Genomic DNA, 18489 nt, shown 5'->3' with positions numbered 1-18489 from the left:
TCCCCCTACTTCTACTAGAAGAAACTGCAGGCACGTCACGTGACCAGAAACGTCAACGATGAAATGGCAGCCTCCTGTTTTGTAAATTAACACACTGTACAGCAGGAAAAACAGTGCTTTTTACGCAAGAATCACAGTTGAAAGGTAAAATGGTTCATTGTGTGTGTAATATAACTCCAACTGTATGTAAATAAACTAGTTGGTTAGCCAAATGGTTAAAGTCGCGTGGCACAGCGAGCGAGCGAGGGTTGTTGTTGTGAAATTAGGAAAACGTTCGTCACCCCATGCCTGTTTCTGCAATACGTTCTCCGTTACTTGATTCCAAAACGCGTTGTGAAAGACACATTCATTAAAACTGTTGCAACTTTCCAAAACGGTTAGCAAATGATGCGCTGCCACACCCACAATTAACTATTCAACTGCGACATGAATTAATTAACCGTTACTGAGGCGATGCGCATGTGGCCATTAGAAAACAAAGAGTTTAATTTGAAAACACTGCCGAACAGTAACCTGTTACAGACGTTGGCTGTGTCTCTTTATTCTAATAATTTTCGGAACGTAATTCAGCATTCACAGAACGTGAGAGACTGCTCAGCCTGGCTGAAGCCAACTTGTAAACAACAATCGCATGCCTAACGCGAGCCAATGGGTGAGCTCATCGATGCAGACATCAGTCGACGCTATTGGTTGATTGTTGGCAACCGATATAATACCATAATGGTACCCACTGAAGGATGCGTAACGGTATGCGTGTTTGGGTGTAACTACAGTAGCCTAATTGCCAGAATAATAAAAACATTTATTGAATATTATATTTTCTTTTTACTTTGGAAGGAAACTGCGGTGCAATAGGGAGACATCTTAAGTCAGCAGTAGGCTGATCTTTTAATATTTAACCACTGCTCTTGTCTCAGACATTGCTCAATCAGCATATTGAGACAGGTTATATGAGACAGTGAACCTACAGTAGCTGCTTAAAACTTCCAGTTGCTTGAAGTCATCATGGGCTCGCTAGATTCAGGTAAACTAATGATAATTATTTCTGGTTTTAGAATAATGATATATGTTTTATTGCACCTTGCTCATTCTGTCTGCTGCCTTTAGTTGAAATTTATGTTTTGGACATGGGGATATGATAAGTACTGTATGTGGAGGCAAGTATTACCTTTATCTGCAACTCTGCTTAGTCTACATCTACCAAATTCACCTGGGTCTCAACACGTTCAGATTTTGTACATGTTCATCGCTGAGATTGAGTTATTTTTATATCCATTCAAATGATTTATTATTGTAACATATAATATAACCAATAGGGCATACAGACCCTCATCTGTACCTTTGTTTACTCAGTTTATTTTTCTCATATCTTTATATTCAGAGTTAATTAGATTGTTTACACTGTTTATTTTTTCTCACGTTTTTTTATATTCAGATCTAATTGTATTGCCTATATTTATGTCTTTCTACTACTACCCTGCCCATACCTTTACCTCCCCTCCCCCCAAGTATGACGCCCAATTTCCCCAAGGGGTTCAATAAAGGAATAATCTTATCTTATCCAGATACGGCTGCTATGTCTCCAAAGATCACAGTGGAGCTGCTCAGGCAGCTTCGCCAGGCGATGAGGAACGGTAAATACTTCGCTGAGCCCATACAGGCCTACATCGTCCCCTCTGGAGACGCACATCAGGTACAAGGACACACATTTCAGACCTTATTTATTCTCGAAAGGACAATTGAGGTCACCCTCATAAATATGAATAACTCTGTCTATATCTATATAGCACTTTTCATTCACACATGGACCGCAGTCCAGAGTGCCCCACAGCAATTAGTATAAAATTAACATAGGCATAAAATCAGCACACAGTTGACAGAATAAAAACAATGCATGAATTGCAGACATAAGAATAGGTATAAAAGACAATGTTGCTCGAGGGCATGTGAACTCATATGTGGCCTGATTTTTTCATAACCGTGTGAACAACACATCACATGGAATCTGATCTTTTCTATTCTGATTTGGGCCACTTTCATTTCATATGTGGTCCTAAATCAGATACAGGTCTGATTTTTTGCAATGCGACCTCTGAACAGTCATGTCAGAATTCATGCAACTTTTACATCACTCTAGATTGAAATTCACTCAAGTCACCCTAGACCCGGGAGTCCCTTGGTGAATACAAACATGAAAGACAGCTGTGATGGAGGTTTTATGTTTATGTTTATTTAGGATCCCCATTAGCTTTTGCACTTGACAAAAGCTATTCTTCCTGGGGTCCGGCACTTACAACAATACAACAATATTCAATACATTATTACATCATTATCAACATTCATTACATCATCAATTACATCATTATCAACATCATTAACAATCTCATCTTCAGTTAAGGATGACGGTATAAGATACTTATTAGTATAAAGTATTAAAATAAGTATCAACATAAATACAATTAACAAACAGTCAATTGGTGTTCACTGCTATGCCATAAGGGTTCAGTGCATGCTTGTTAGTAGATGGTATTTTTGGATTATATTTCAGCGAAGTAGCTTGGCAATGAGTTCCATTCCATGATAGCTCTGTAAATCACAGAATATTTTAGTATATTTGTCCTGGGTTTAGGTGCCAGTAGATGGCCTGACGTAGCTTGTCTGGTCAGTGGAGGGACAGTGAGGAGTTTACCTTTCACCTCCTCCTCGTCCTCATTATCATCTGCTCACAAATCAGTTGGCCTCAACTTGTAAATTAAACTGTGACTTCAGTGTCCTCCATGTTTACATTCATATTCACTATTTGCACTTGCGTGTCAGTTCAGGAGTGTGACCAGTTCACACTGGAATCTGATTTTAGCCACATAAAAAGAAAATATTAAAAAAAATCTGATCTGAGCAATAAATAAGAATTGAGCACTAAGGCCTGCAGTGTGTGACTTTCATTTGGCAATGTATTTTTATTTTCATTCACACACACATATATATTAGGAGTATCACAATCTAATAAAAAAATCTAATCTAAATGAGCGAAAGTCAAAAGTACAAACCAGCATAACTTATATTTACACATGCCTTTTCAGAAATTCAAGCGGTCTCATGAGTGTAGAGTTACATTCCCAGTAACATTTGGCGTCTGTGTGTATATATACAAAGATACCAAATTCATCAACCGTACTGACCTTAACCATGACCAGGGGAGGAAATTAGGCCACTTTACTCGCCAAATGCGAGTATTTTTTACGTTTGGCGAGTGATTCATGAAGACCACTCGCCAGTCTGGCGAGTATACAAAAAAAAAAACATTCTGCAATCACTGCACTGGCAAACGGTGCGCGTCTTCTGAGTGCTCGCTTTAGTTGACAGTGCCACGAGAGCACTGCACAAGACCACCCGCGGACATATAATGTTTAATAAAAGTTTGCGCAGTACTGGCCAACCCGCGGACATATAATGATAAAAGTCCTGCGTTACTAGGCTAGCCATCAGGAGCACTCGCAAACGGATAACGTTAAACACAGCAGAAGATGGAAAACAGACAGACTGACCAACGGGGAACTGCATCCAACCCTAGTACAACCCTCGAGTATAAGTTACTAAGGACACATTTAAATCACAGAGGTGTAATGTTAGTCTACTGGAAATGTATACAGTGGTTAGCTTCTAGTTTTAGCGATAGCTGCTTGCTAGCTAACGTTAGCCCCGTGTGCTCAAAGCAGCCAGCTAGGTGTATCTGTTATGACTATAATGTTTCCAAAAAAGCACCGGACTACGACGTAAGGTTAGACATTTTATTTCATGCTCAAAAGCCCCTGGCTTGCACATCGCAGTCACGAAAGGGGCTAGCTAAGCTCAACCAGTGCACTGTGTACAACAGCACACCAACCCAACTGACGTTACCACAACACTTGACGGTACTGTCGTAAGACCACCGTGCTGTCTTAAAGGCACAGTGTGCCTACCCAGATGCATACACAACATTGACGAGGCTTGACAACCGAGGTTCAAAGTTAACTTGATTGATTGAAAACTTTATTAACAGATTGCAGAATGGGTACAATACAGTACGGCATTTTCAATTCATCATGACATACAGATAGACTACTGCTACATCTATATATTTCACATCTATCTATACACTTCACAACATACTTCGGTTTTTTTCTTTCACTGCCCAACCCAGTCCAACCCAGCATCTTTCACTGCCCAGTTCAGCCCAACCCAGTCCAGAATAGATACCTCTTTCATGTTAATATGTTTTATGCTAATATTGTGAAGAGTAGAGATTAATGTTTTATGCTAATACATATTTTAAAGAGTAGAGACACGGTGTGATTATTTTACTATGATTGAAAATCTATTTAGACGAAGACATACAAAGAAGTAATTATCACAATTAGCGTTTTTTTTTGTCTGGTAAAAAATCTGTTTGGCTGGTAAAAAAAATCAGATACTCGCCAGTTGGCTGGTAAGCCAAAAAGTTAGTTTCCTCCCCTGACCATGACGAAATTGAAACTGTTTGGATTGAAATCTTATTAGATAGGGCAAAACCAGTACTAGTAGGCACAATATATAGACAGCCAGAACAGAGTGGCTTCTATGACACACTTGATGGGTGTTTAGCTGGGGTGGAGGGGGTAGAAAAAATTCGTATTGGGGACTGGAACACGGATATGCTGCGTAAAGCAGCACCCGTCTTCAAGGCCTTCAGTAGATTTTCTGATCTGCACTGTTTCAGCCAGCTAATCACCCAACCCACAAGGGTATGTGATTCGACACAAACCACCATTGACCTCATTTTGACCTCTGACAAGTCCATGATCTCCAATAAAGGGGTGATAGCATGCGGGTTAAGTGATCATTATATGATTTTCTGTACCCGCAAAAAGCTAAAACAGAAGGCCGGCTGTCACAAAACAGTCACATCTAGAGACCTCAAAACTTACTCTAAAGAGGCCTTTAACCTAGAACTGGGGAGCTTGGACTGGTCGGATGAACTCAGTGGTACACAGGTTGAAGAAACATGGCTTGGATTCAAAACCAAATTCACAACAATACTCAACAACATGGCACCCCTAAGAACCATCAGGGTTAAAAATCACGCTGAGCCATGGATGCACACTGAAATACTGGCCGCTATGAAAACCAGAGACAAAAAATGCTCTGAACTTTATAAAAGTCAGACAAAGCTTTCCAAAAGCTCAAACAGTGAACTCCAAGCCCACGTGGTTGAACAAAAAATTCAAAGAAACAGACTAAGAAATGACGTAAAACACCATGATCAAAACTGCAAAAAGAAATTTCATCAACGACAAAACTGAGGAAAACAAAAACAAACCCCGCGAACTTTGGAAATTACTCCATAATCAACTAGGCTGCAGTAAAAAACTTAAAACCAGGTTCTCAAACATAAACATAAAGACGGACAACACGCTCATCACAGACAAGCTGGATGTAGCCAATTACTTAAAACATCTTCTTCACAAACATAGCCACAACACTGGTAAACAAACTACCCTCCCACTCAGGGCATTATGGGGTAAGATTAAGATTTGTTTATTAAGGACAATGCAAATTAATGAACATCATTTACATGTGTATGCATAACATCACAGCATGATAAGGACGTAAATATGCCGGGAATAGCACAGGTAGGGCTGGGCGATATGGAAAAAAATCATATCGCGATAACGATATGATAATTTTATTTTATTTCTCGATATCGATAATTATCGAATTGTTATAAGTATAAAAAAAAAACATTTTTTTTTTTTTTTTTTTTTTTTTTTTACAACAGATGTATGTTTATTTTGCAGCAATTCTTTGTCATTGCCGCCATCTTTAGTGTTACATCCCCTCACACTCCAGTTCTCAGGCTGCAGCTGGTTTAAAAGCTAAAGTAAACCGGCTTCTCTGCTGGCTGTGGCTCCAGAGGAGTTGAACAGTTCTGGCTCTGCTAGTTTATTTTCGATCTTTTGGCGCTTTTTTGGTGGACAAACCACCGCACATGTGCACTGTGACTCGTGACTGGAGTCTAGTTCTGCTAGCACACATAGCCTACTGTGTACAGACGGTTTCAAAATGTATTTTAAATTAGAAAGCAAACAAAATAAATGGACAAGAGAAAAATAAATCTGAATTTGGTCAGTATTGTCATTTGGACAAGCAAAGCCATTACTTTAAGTTGCAGGCAAGAAAGACAAGTCTGTCCACTGTCTCTGGTTTTAAAACTGCCCTGTTGCAGGTAAAAAAAAAAAAAAAAAAAAAAAAAAACGATTTTTCGATATTTATCGTTATCGTTATATCGCCCAGCCCTAAGCACAGGGCTAATTTCCACCCGTAGTCCTAACATAAAACAAACACAAAACGGACCATACAACGTTCATTCATAAAAACTGACATCACTGACATGACCACACTAACATGACATAGTAGAACACATAGTAGCATACTACAAAAACCTAGGGGTCCACAAAGACGACTTCAAACTTGAAATGGTAACAACCGATGAGGTACTCAAAAAATTGAGCGCCCTCCAACCTAACAAGGCCACTGGCCATGACAACATCCCCTCCAAATTCCTCAGAGACTCCGCAGCCGCCATCACCCCAGTCATCACACACATAATAAACCTCTCTATAAAACAGGGACACGTCCCCAAGGACTTCAAAATTGCGAGAGTGACCCCTCTGCACAAAAAGGGCAGCAAATTAGACCCAGGCAACTACCGCCCTGTTTCTATTCTTACCTCCATCTCGAAAGTCATGGAGAAAATAGTCTACGAACAGGTCGAAAAGTACCTGGCGGAAAAAAATCGAATCTACGAATTCCAATCTGGCTTCAGAACATCCCACTCCACTGACACATGCCTCCTCTATTTGAACGACCACATCAAACAAGAGGTGGACGCGGGCAAATACTGCGGCATGGTCATGCTGGACCTACAAAAGGCCTTCGACACTGTCAATCACTCCATTCTGATTGACAAGCTAAAAGCAATTGGTTTTGATAGTTTATCAGTGAGCTGGATGCAATCCTACCTGGAGGGGAGAGAACAGATGGTAGAGGTAAACCGTACTCTATCCCCCCCCTCACAGTGAGCTGTGGTGTTCCACAAGGAAGCATACTAGGACCGCTACTCTTCCTAATTTATGCAAATGACATGTCGTCAGCCTGTGACTGCAACTTGTTCCTGTTTGCGGACGACTCAGCCCTGCTGGTCTCTGACAAGAACAAGTTGCAGGTTGAAAAAACCCTCAGCTCGGAACTAGGCAAAATCTGCATATGGCTCGCTGATAACAAACTATCATTACACATGGGCAAAACAGAGTCCATTCTCTTCGGCTCAAATAACAAACTCGGCAAGACCGACGGCTTCTCAGTTACAGTGGGTGACAATATTGTCACAAGGAAAGACGAAATTACCTACCTGGGTTCCATCCTAGAGGCAAATCTTTCCTGTGACAAAATGGCATCCAATGTAATAAAAAAAAGTCAACCAACGAATTAGATTCTTGTACCGGATCTCCTCTCTGGTAAACAAGAATACCCTGAAGACTCTGGCAGGAGCACTCATTCAAGGGTACTACGACTATGCGTGCACCTCATGGTACCAAAGCACCTCAAAGGCGCTTAAAACAAGATTACAAACATCACAAAACAAACTGGTCAGACTACTACTTGACCTTACCCCCAGAACCCACCTCACCCCTGCCCACTTTGACAACCTAGGATGGCTTAGAGTAGACGACAGAGTACAGCAATTTGCAATAGGCCTGGTCTACAAGATACACTATACGACTAAGGTACCCATGTACATGTCAAAATACTTCCCAAAGGTCAGTGAATACCACAACCACTACACCAGAGGAAGCTCAACAAATCATGTTAAACCCAGATTCGGCTCAAACAAGGACTAAACACGTTTTGCAATTATGCCACATCAATGTGGAACGCCCTACCCAAAGCTGTAAAGGAATGTGAATCCCTACCCACATTCAAAACCGCTCTTAAAGAGCACCTACGGGAGGCTGCAATTCGAAACTGGCCACCGTAAATGCCCAAAACCCCCACCACCTCCTAATAGACAGTCTCCTCCCCACCGCATGTATATTCCTTCCCCGCCGTATGTATATTTCTCTCGCACCCACCCACCCCCTCCTAATGTACAGTCCCCTCCCCATCATAGGTATATACTCTGTCAGGATCTAGGGGTAACAGTACTGTATATTTGAATACCGTTTATGTCACAAATGTATCAGTACTAAATACCTATAAACATACATATACATAAATGTCATGTATGTTGTGTATGTCATAAATGTCTATATGAATTGAAAATGGGGGACCCTGATGTAAACAAGACAAACGTCTTTCTCAGGTCTGCATCCCCTTAACAATTGTGTGTATTGAGCCGTACTGTATTGTACCCATTCTGCAATCTGTTAAATAAAGTTTTTCATTCATTCATTCACAACAAAAATAACAACCATGTTAAATTAAAGGACAAATGAACTGAAACGTATTTGTTCGTTAAACAAAAGTAGTTTAATCTTTGGCTCGATAGTCTAAACAATGACATAGCCGTCAGTGCTGACATTTAATTTGTTATAATCGAAAGTCACACATACACACCATAACCAGGTTAAAGGTTATTGTATGTGTATATCTTGAGTGCTCTCTTGTCATAAAACACACTGTTAATGTGTTTGTCTCACCATTACTGGCAAATGGTTCCTTATGGTTATTCCTGTCTCCCTCTCTCCCTCTCCCCATCTACAAGTCGTGATGTGAGAAGAGCGACAGAGGTAGCAATTAAAATGTCTGTGATGATGATGACCACCACTCAGATCTGATGATTAACTAAGCTGATCTCACCCCTCCCCCTCTCTCTCTCATGCTCACTCTCACTCTCTCAGAGTGAATATATTGCACCATGTGACTGCAGACGTGAATTCATCTGTGGATTCAATGGCTCCGCAGGTACTGTGTGTGTGTGCGTGCGTGTGGGCACAGGTTCAAGTCTCCATTGAATATGATCAGTCAGAGCCAGGATCTAATTTTCATTACAGAAAAGAAAAGGAAAAGTGTTGATGAATGTGGTCGTTGTCTATAATTGTAGCATTCTGTCCTATTGGACCGACCTCACCCAGCCATCAGCATTCACATAACATTCTGTCCAATTGGACTGACCTCACCCAGCCATCAGCATTAACACTTTAACATCATGTCCTATTGGACAGACCTCACCCAGCCATCATTATTAACACTTTAACATCCTGTCCTATTCCATTCCAATCTAATCCTATTGGACCGACCTCACCCAGCCACCATCATTGACACGTTAACATTGTCCTATTGGACTGACCTCACCCAGCCATCATCATTAACACTTTAACATTCTGTCCTGTCGAATAACCAATCTATAATTGTGGGAAGGGCCAAGTAGTTAGCAAGGTGTTGCTCAGTATCTGATGTTATTGGTAGCTGCTCAGTTAGCAAGGTGTTGTTCAGTATCTGATGTTATTGGTAGCTGCTCAGTCAGCAAGGTGTTGCTCAGTATCTGATGTTATTGGTAGCTGCTCAGTTAGCAAGGTGTTGTTCAGTATCTGATGTTATTGGTAGCTGCTCAGTCAGCAAGGTGTTGTTCAGTATCTGATGTTATTGGTAGCTGCTCAGTCAGCAAGGTGTTGCTCAGTATCTGATGTTATTGGTAGCTGCTCAGTTAGCAAGTATTGTTCAGTATCTGATGTTATTGGTAGCTGCTCAGTTAGCAAGTGTTGTTCAGTATCTGATGTTATTGGTAGCTGCTCAGTCAGCAAGGTGTTGTTCAGTATCTGATGTTATTAGTAGCTGTTCAGTCAGCAAGGTGTTGCTCAGTATCTGATGTTATTGGTAGCCGCTCAGTATGGAGGAGAAGCTGCTATTTGTATCCATGAAGCCGTTTCACCTGCTAATGTTATTTTCATCATGTGTTATTATCCTGTTTGTGTTGCAACAATGTGGCCAGTCAGGCACTTGTAACTAACCGTCTCTCGATATCCGATTGCATTATTAGTGTTTATGTCCTTGACATACTAGTATTTATGTGGACATAAATCATTCATGTCCACACACATACCTAAATCCATCCTCTCTCGCTCTCTCTGTGCGTCTCTATCTTTGTCTCTCTCTCTCCCCCCTCTTTGTCTCTGCCTCTCTTTCTCTTTCTCTCCTTTGTGTATGTGTATATCTTTTTCTCTATCTTTGTCTGTCTCTCTCTGTATGTGTATATCTTTCTCTCTATCTCTCTTCTGTCTGTCTGTCTGTCTCTCTCTCTGTCTCTCTCCTCTGTTTCTCTCCTCTCTATCTGTCTGTCTCTCTCCTCTGTCTCTCTCCTCTGTCTCTCTCTGTCTCTCTTCTCTGTCTCTCTCCTCTCTATTGGTCTCTGTCTCTCTCTCTCTCTGTCTCCCCCCCCCCCCTGCAGGTACAGCCATAGTGACAGAGCAGCATGCTGCTATGTGGACAGATGGACGCTACTTCCTCCAGGCCAGTCAGCAGATGGACAACAACTGGACCCTCATGAAGATGGGTAGGGTTTAGCTTCACACACGTGACACTCACTGTAGCCTGGAGTTATTACCTCGACCAAGGAGGCATCACCTTTGCCACCATTCCCAATTACCTAGAAGCCTACCAGATGACCTCACACGTTTGAGTTTTAGCATTCCAATTGTTTGATTTCTTGAACTGTCTTAGACCATAGGAATAGCATGCATGAATAACTGAGTATACCCTTTAAGTACATTTGAGCAGTGGTGGAAGAAGTACACAGTTCCTTTACTTAAGTAAAAGTAGAAATACCCAGATAAATGAGTACTTTGGTAAAAGTAAAAGCCCCCCATTCAAATTATACTTGAATAAAAGTAGAGAAGTATTTGCCTATTGCTAAAGTAAAAGTATGTGTAACTGAGGGGTTACAAAACCCTGACTGTATTAAAGATTGTGATAGATTAAACCACTGCTAGTTATGTACTTTAATTACTGGCCAGACAGTACATCAAATATAGATGGTGAACACCCACAAGAACACGGCATTGACACAGAAATACTATTGGAGGGTAATTTATTATTATTAGGCAACGTTAGGTTACAGAATGAGAATTAGGGTTGCGCTTGTATGGCGAAGAATATACGTAAAGTCAGTCAAGAGCATAAGTCACTAAGAATAGCAGGAATCCTACGATGGGTCTAAGCTGACGCCACCTGTTGTATAGTAGCAATTATATAGGGCAACACTGGTACCAACTGGAGACAATGGGTTCCCTCCGGGGTGTAAGGCCTGGAGGGTAGAGGAATGTTCGGGTACTCCGTCTGAGTCAACGAGGAATAAAGAGACTCCAGGTACAGGAGTCGGTGCTTGTACTCCCTTGATCAGCAGCCAAAAGCAATAGTTGTAATCCAAAATGCTCGACAGCATTGATGACAGCTAGCCAGCCCCGTCCACGAGGCAGGCCCGAGTGGTAATCCTCACGAGGTTAAATCCCAAACGATAGTGGAAATCAACGATGCTCTTCTCCGGTGGTCACGTCCCAAAGCAATATAATCCAACCAGGAATGGTTCTGCAATCGCCGACGCCGATTCTCCTGTGCACTATACTTCACATTAAACTAGGTCGAACTTGACGTTACTTCACTAAACTCTGACACTTTTACTATTCTATTCGCACATGTTCTAAACGCACGGTTGCTCACTTCAATGTTACCGAACTTGTCACACTGCTGCTTTAGATGAACTGAATGAACGAAGTGCTGCTGTTTACACCTGCGCCGTATTTATACTTAAGTGAATATCTAGTCCCAACCTCAGTCCTTGTCTCGTATTACTACACTGACTCTGGGCATGTTCTGACATGCCTGCAGTTGTCTTTGAACTTGCCGTTGGGGGCTTGCGCGTTGGCGCCTGGGGGTGCTGTCCAATAGGAGAGCGAATATTACTCTGGTCTGTACGCAGGTAAAGGGATATTCCGTGTATATATATAAATAATATACAAAGTATATCAAACGATACATATATATATTCAGTTTAATCTGGCCCTTCACAACAGCCGCCTCCTAATTAGTCCGCACCTAATTAGTTAAAAGGGAGACAGATTAATAGTCTAGTCAACTGCTCAATGTCTGTTGTGAGGAGTAGGTCAATCTACAAAGTCAGTGGGTCATGGTCGTCATCAGGGGAGTCAGGGAGCCTCGGCAACTCTATCAGCCTCGCCACGGGTCGGGTGTAGGTCCGCCCCTGGACAATAACTTCTGCCGCTCTGACCTTTCCGTCGGCACCAGTGATCACTTTGCTTACGCGGCCGGCCGGCCACGCAGCTCGGGGTAGTGACTGGTCTATGATCATAACGAATGTGTCCACTTTTAAGTTGTCCCTGTCCTTGACCCGCTTCTGACGGGCTGGAAGGGATGGTAGGGAGCTTAGGAGGAAGCGGGCCTGAGACTAGAGATGTTCCGATACCATTTTTCCCTTTCCGATCCGATTCCGATACCTAAGCTTTGGGTATCGGCCGATACCGATATTTATCCGATACCAGTGCATAAAAAAAAGAATTAAAAAATTATATAAATTATACTTTTTTTTTTTTTTTTTTTTTAGATACTGTTATACTGTTTTTTAGTAATAACTAGAACGTATGGTATTTATTCAACAACAGGTGATTGTATAGATTTGTATTAGTATCATTAATCAATGAGTATGGGCTGCAGCACTGCAGATATACCCTACTCCAATGATCCACACGGACATTAAACGGTGTTGCACTCGCTACTCAGTGGCTCTGCAGATATACCCTATTCAGTCTGTAAGCTAGTGGCAGATAGAACGTTCATGTTGTGGTTTTTGATGCAAAATAAATATTCAACATTCTCTTTTGAAACTCCGCCTCAGACTCTTATCCTTTGGCACTTGCTGTACTTTGCTTGCAGGTCTGCAGCCATTATTGCTGGATTATGTGAATAGCACCAACTTTAGACACGGTAACGTTATCAAGCTAAGCTAACTGACCTAGCTCGCCTTCCCGCAGTGACATTAAGATAACGTTAGTAATAGTCAGCTAACGCTAGTCCGTAGCTACTTAACTTAAATACAATTCACCGTGGGTGCATTATTGTTGATAGACGGTCACGGACAGTGTTAGGTCCTGGAGAAAGGACAGGCGATCATCTGATTTGATGTAACGTTAAAAGCGGATGTTGTTCCACTAGCTATCTTTCCAGCTAATGCTATCATAACACCAGCCAAACACATCCCGATTCCCGTCCGAGCTCCCCGTCACACCGCACTGTCGGGGACAATGGAATTTAAGAAAGTGTATCTGCTGTTAAAATGACACAGCATCACACTTTAAAACATGTTCATTTTATAATCCTCACTCTCCGCAGGACTCGGCAGGAGATAAATTACATCATGGGATCGGAGGCTAGAATTTACGTGTACTCGCCGATACCGATACTAGCATTTTAGGCAGTATCGGCGGCATTTCCGATACCGGTATCGGTATCGGAACAACTCTACCTGAGACTGGTTGATCTGTGCTTGGCTGTGTCTCCACATCCTCCGTCTGTTCCTCTTGTTCGGTCTGTACCCCGTCTGAGGAGGGGCCGGTTCCGGCCGCCCCATCAAGAAGTCGTTTGGGGTGCTGGGTTCGAGGTCAGCTACGTCGCTTGGAGCGCAGCTGAGGGGGGTGGAGTTCGGAACTCCCTCTTCTTGGGCCCACGGTTCTCTCACAGGCCTCTCGTCTAATGTCAATAGCCTCTCAACGGGCTGTACGAGAGAGTGGCCGGTGTCGCTCACCTTTGTGTGCAGGCAGCGTGTAGACGTGGGTTGACTGTCAAGTCCGTAGAGGGGGCCCTTAGAGCGTCCACCCCACTCGGGTCTGAACCGCGACTGGGCATCCTTTGGGTCTGATGTGGGCCGCCTCAATTGGGAGAATGAGGTCCGCGTGGTCGGAGCCTATGAGCAGGGTCGGTGTGGCGCCGTCGATGAGCGGTATAGGTAGTTGACGTAGGTGCACATACTTCGCCATCAGCTGTGGGATGGGGTAGTTGTAGCTTGACAGGCCTATGTCGTGGCTGGTGAAGGCGTTAGTGATGCTATACTGCTTCTCGGGCTGCTCGACCGCTGCTATCGTGAAGGAGACATTTTCACCCTTTATGGTCTTCCGGTCTCTTCTAATGGTACGGATTGTCATTGTTTCTTTGGCACCCCGCAGGCCCAACTGGGCTGCGGCGGAAGCGAGGAGGAGAGTCTTTTCAGACCCATCGTCTAGGACGGCGTAAGTGTCCAGGACCTTGTCCTCGTAACTCAGGAGCACTCTGACCACTTTGATGAGCACTCGGGGGCTCCCGCTATGCTGGTCTATGTGGAGCACTCCTGTTGGTGGGTTGCCTTGTCGGGCTAGTCCTTTCTTGTGGGCCTCGCGCAGTGTATCGCAGCGAGCGTGGTCCTGTGTGTTCGTCCTACTCCACTGATCCATTTCGGCGGGGGTCAGTTTCTGGTAGGCTTCACACCGTGACATGGAGTGTCCGCTGCGGCAGTAAGTACACCAGGGGGGGGGCCTATGGATCTTCTGTAGTGGTGCCGACTCGCGGTAGTCCGAGTAGCACCGTGACTCCCAGTGTCTGCTGTAGCAGTCAGGACACCAGGGGGGGGGGGTCCAGGACTGGTTTGTGGTGACACCGCCTCGGCCTGATACATCACCGTGACGGGCCCACTTTGGTTTCCTGGCGGACGCTTGTTGCTGTCGTGCAGGACCTCCAGGTGGGCGCCGTCGCACTTGCTGCATCTTTTCTTTAGGCGGCACTCAGCTGCCATATGGCTGCGCGCGCAGCGGAAGCAGCGGCGGTTCGCTTTGATCCACTGACTCACCTCGTCAGCGGTCAGCCTCTTGAAGGTGTCACATTGAGACAGCCAATGTTCATTTTCACAGTACTGACACAGCCTTCCACTTCTCCTTGACGTGGGTGTTGTGGCTCGTCTGCCGTGGCTCAACCTCGGCTTGGTGCATAACTGTCACGGACCGGCGGTTGTCATTGAACCTCCGCGGTCCATCTCTAGGGCTAGAGTCACTCCACACGAATGTGTCCAGTCGTAGACTGCTGACCTCCCTGGCGAGGAAATCAGCTAGGTCTAGGAGGGATGCTTCTGGGCCGTTGGGGTCGCGGTGGTCTCTCTGCCGCCGAAAACGCTCTTGACGGGCTGGAGGGAGCTTCTCCAGTATCCGCTCCACGTTAGAATTTGCATACAGTTCATGTCTCCCCTTCTCCTTTTGGGACCCCAGCATCCCCACGAGGGATTGTACCTTGATAGAGAGGTCATCCAGTGCTCTATTGTCTTTGGCTGGGGGGAGGCGGTCGATATCCCGTATTTCTTGGATCACGTAATCCCATATGCGTCCATAACGCTGGTCGAGGGCCACTAGAGCCGCGGAGTATGGGGTGCTTGAGTTGGAATATGCCAGCGCTATGTTATGCGCTCTGGGCACCTTGAGATGCTTGAGGAGGATGGCATATTTGTACGACTCGTCGGGGACGTCGGACATCATAGTCTCCAAACACATGCGTAATTCCGTGTACTGTGCTCTGTCCTCGCGCGTAAAGTCGGGGAACGTCGGTGTGCCAAGGTACGATGCCATGGATGGCTGGCACATTGGTGAGCGTAGGGGAAGAGGCCTCCTGGGCGAGTCTCCCCGTACGTGTGGTCGTGGGTTAGTACTTGGTGGGTACAGTACCAGAGGCCGGGTCCCCAGGTGCTGTTCCTCGGTGCTGACTGTACGTCAAACTCACCCGTGAGTTGGGTCGGGGGTTTGTAGTGCAGTGACTCGGGGCTGAAGTCGGGGCTGTACTGGGCCTCTTGGTCCAGAGTACGTTGCTGCTGGTGGGCTTGACATTCCTCCTCTTCCTCTTCCTCTTCTAGGTCCTGGAGTCTTCTAGTCAGTCTCTCGGCGACGTAGGCCGGTTCTTCCCGTTGGCTGGGTCTCGTATGGACCGGTCGGGGAGGGGGGTCGGAGACGTAGACAGGTTCCTCCTGTTGGCCGGGTCCCGGGTCGCTTTGTCGGGTAGGGGAAGGTGCCCTAGACCCTTGTCGTGATGATCTCCGGGAGCTCCGTGCGGAGAGAGGGGGTGTCGCCCTGGCAATCAATTGTTCTATCATCTGCGCCTGCAGCCGGTCGCGCTCTGCTTCGCGCTGGGCATTGGCGGCGTCGCGCTGTGCATTGGCGCGGTCTCGTTCTATGTTCTCTTCCATCTGAAGGCGCCTCTCCTCCAGTCTTATGCGGTCGTCCTCACTCCTTTGTTGCGCCTGGAAGCGCTCTCGTTCGGTTGCAGAGTGTTCGCGCTCACTAAGGGCTTGCACTTGGAGTTGCGCGTGAAGGCACTCTCGTTCCGCTGCAGAGTGTTCGCGCTCGCTTAATTGTTGCGCCTGGAGGCGCTCTCGTTGTTCGCGCTCGCTCATCTGTTGAGCCTGGAGGCGCTCTCGTTCCATGGCAGAGTGTTCGCGCTCACCAAGGGCTTGCGCTTGGAGTTGCGCGTGGAGGCGCTCTCTTTCCGTGGCGGAGTGTTCGCGCTCACTAATCGGCTTTGCTTGAAGCCGGTCGCGTTCACCCTGAAGTCGGTCTCTTTCGGTGGAGGCTGTCAGTGTGGCGATCAAGGCTTGCGCCAGTCTCTGGTCCGCCTCGCTGGGGGATGACACTGGCGGAGGTGATCGGGTGCTGACAGGGCTTGTTGGAGATCTGTTCTCCTGGCGCGCTCCGAGGTCTATCTCCTGGGCGCGGTTCTCTTCACTTGGTTATGTGTCGGGTTCTATCCCTGGAGCGCTTTCTTTATCCTGGAGCGCTCCGGGGTCTATCCCGGTGACGCTGTCTGGAGGTATAGTCATGTCATGTCCCACCTGGTCCCCCCCGTGAGCTGAGTCAGTTTCGTTTGAACCCACTGGGGTCTCTACTGGCAGGGTCGCCAAGTCGATAGGATTGGACATGCTTTGACTATCCGCTTTATCCGTATTTAACGTCTGTTTAGATAAGCTAGGGGGTAGAACGAAAGCGAATTCCTCCAGATATGGAGGTGGCTGACGTTTGCGCTGCGGGCGTTCTAGCTTTGGGGAGCCGCTTGGGGAGTGTTCACCGCTGGCCATGTCTAATATTAATATTATATTAAATATTACACTGATACCCTCCGGCTCGAAGGACCAATTGTAACTGAGGGGTTACAAAACCCTGACTGTATTAAAGATTGTGATAGATTAAACCACTGCTAGTTATGTACTTTAATTACTGGCCAGACAGTACATCAAATATAGATGGTGAACACCCACAAGAACACGGCATTGACACAGAAATACTATTGGAGGGTAATTTATTATTATTAGGCAACGTTAGGTTACAGAATGAGAATTAGGGTTGCGCTTGTATGGCGAAGAATATACGTAAAGTCAGTCAAGAGCATAAGTCACTAAGAATAGCAGGAATCCTACGATGGGTCTAAGCTGACGCCACCTGTTGTATAGTAGCAATTATATAGGGCAACACTGGTACCAACTGGAGACAATGGGTTCCCTCCGGGGTGTAAGGCCTGGAGGGTAGAGGAATGTTCGGGTACTCCGTCTGAGTCAACGAGGAATAAAGAGACTCCAGGTACAGGAGTCGGTGCTTGTACTCCCTTGATCAGCAGCCAAAAGCAATAGTTGTAATCCAAAATGCTCGACAGCATTGATGACAGCTAGCCAGCCCCGTCCACGAGGCAGGCCCGAGTGGTAATCCTCACGAGGTTAAATCCCAAACGATAGTGGAAATCAACGATGCTCTTCTCCGGTGGTCACGTCCCAAAGCAATATAATCCAACCAGGAATGGTTCTGCAATCGCCGACGCCGATTCTCCTGTGCACTATACTTCACATTAAACTAGGTCGAACTTGACGTTACTTCACTAAACTCTGACACTTTTACTATTCTATTCGCATATGTTCTAAACGCACGGTTGCTCACTTCAATGTTACCGAACTTGTCACACTGCTGCTTTAGATGAACTGAATGAACGAAGTGCTGCTGTTTACACCTGCGCCGTATTTATACTTAAGTGAATATCTAGTCCCAACCTCAGTCCTTGTCTCGTATTACTACGCTGACTCTGGGCATGTTCTGACATGCCTGCAGTTGTCTTTGAACTTGCCGTTGGGGGCTTGCGCGTTGGCGCCTGGGGGCGCTGTCCAATAGGAGAGCGAATATTACTCTGGTCTGTACGCAGGTAAAGGGATATTCCGTGTATATATATAAATAATATACAAAGTATATCAAACGATACATATATATATTCAGTTTAATCTGGCCCTTCACAACAGTATGCATTCTACATGACATTTGTGTATTCCAATGCTTGGGAGCGTTCAAACCTCCATCCACTGATGTCTAAAGGTTGATGTTAAAGTGGTATGTGATCCAGTTATGCTGCCCTGATTACGTC

At 45.1% G+C, this 18489-nt stretch overlaps 1 protein-coding gene across 1 annotated transcript in view; it reads left to right on the top strand.

Moving 5' to 3' along the window:
* The first annotated feature begins 33 nt into the window (after positions 1-33).
* The window catches only part of xpnpep1 (X-prolyl aminopeptidase (aminopeptidase P) 1, soluble), a 64433-nt gene continuing 45977 nt past the window's right edge, over positions 34-18489 (top strand). The window contains exons 1-4 of the mRNA XM_084318068.1: positions 34-144; positions 1566-1693; positions 8916-8979; positions 10463-10567. Of these exons, the coding sequence (XP_084174194.1) occupies positions 1577-1693; positions 8916-8979; positions 10463-10567 (286 nt within the window). The 5' untranslated portion in view covers positions 34-144; positions 1566-1576. The remainder of the gene's footprint in view (positions 145-1565; positions 1694-8915; positions 8980-10462; positions 10568-18489) is intronic.

The sequence above is a fragment of the Notolepis coatsorum genome (genome assembly GCF_963971535.1).
Source record: "Notolepis coatsorum genome assembly, chromosome: 7".
NCBI lineage: Eukaryota > Metazoa > Chordata > Actinopteri > Aulopiformes > Paralepididae > Notolepis > Notolepis coatsorum.
The sequence above is the reverse complement of the archived record's forward strand: the minus strand, read 5'-3'. Positions and strand labels throughout refer to the sequence as shown.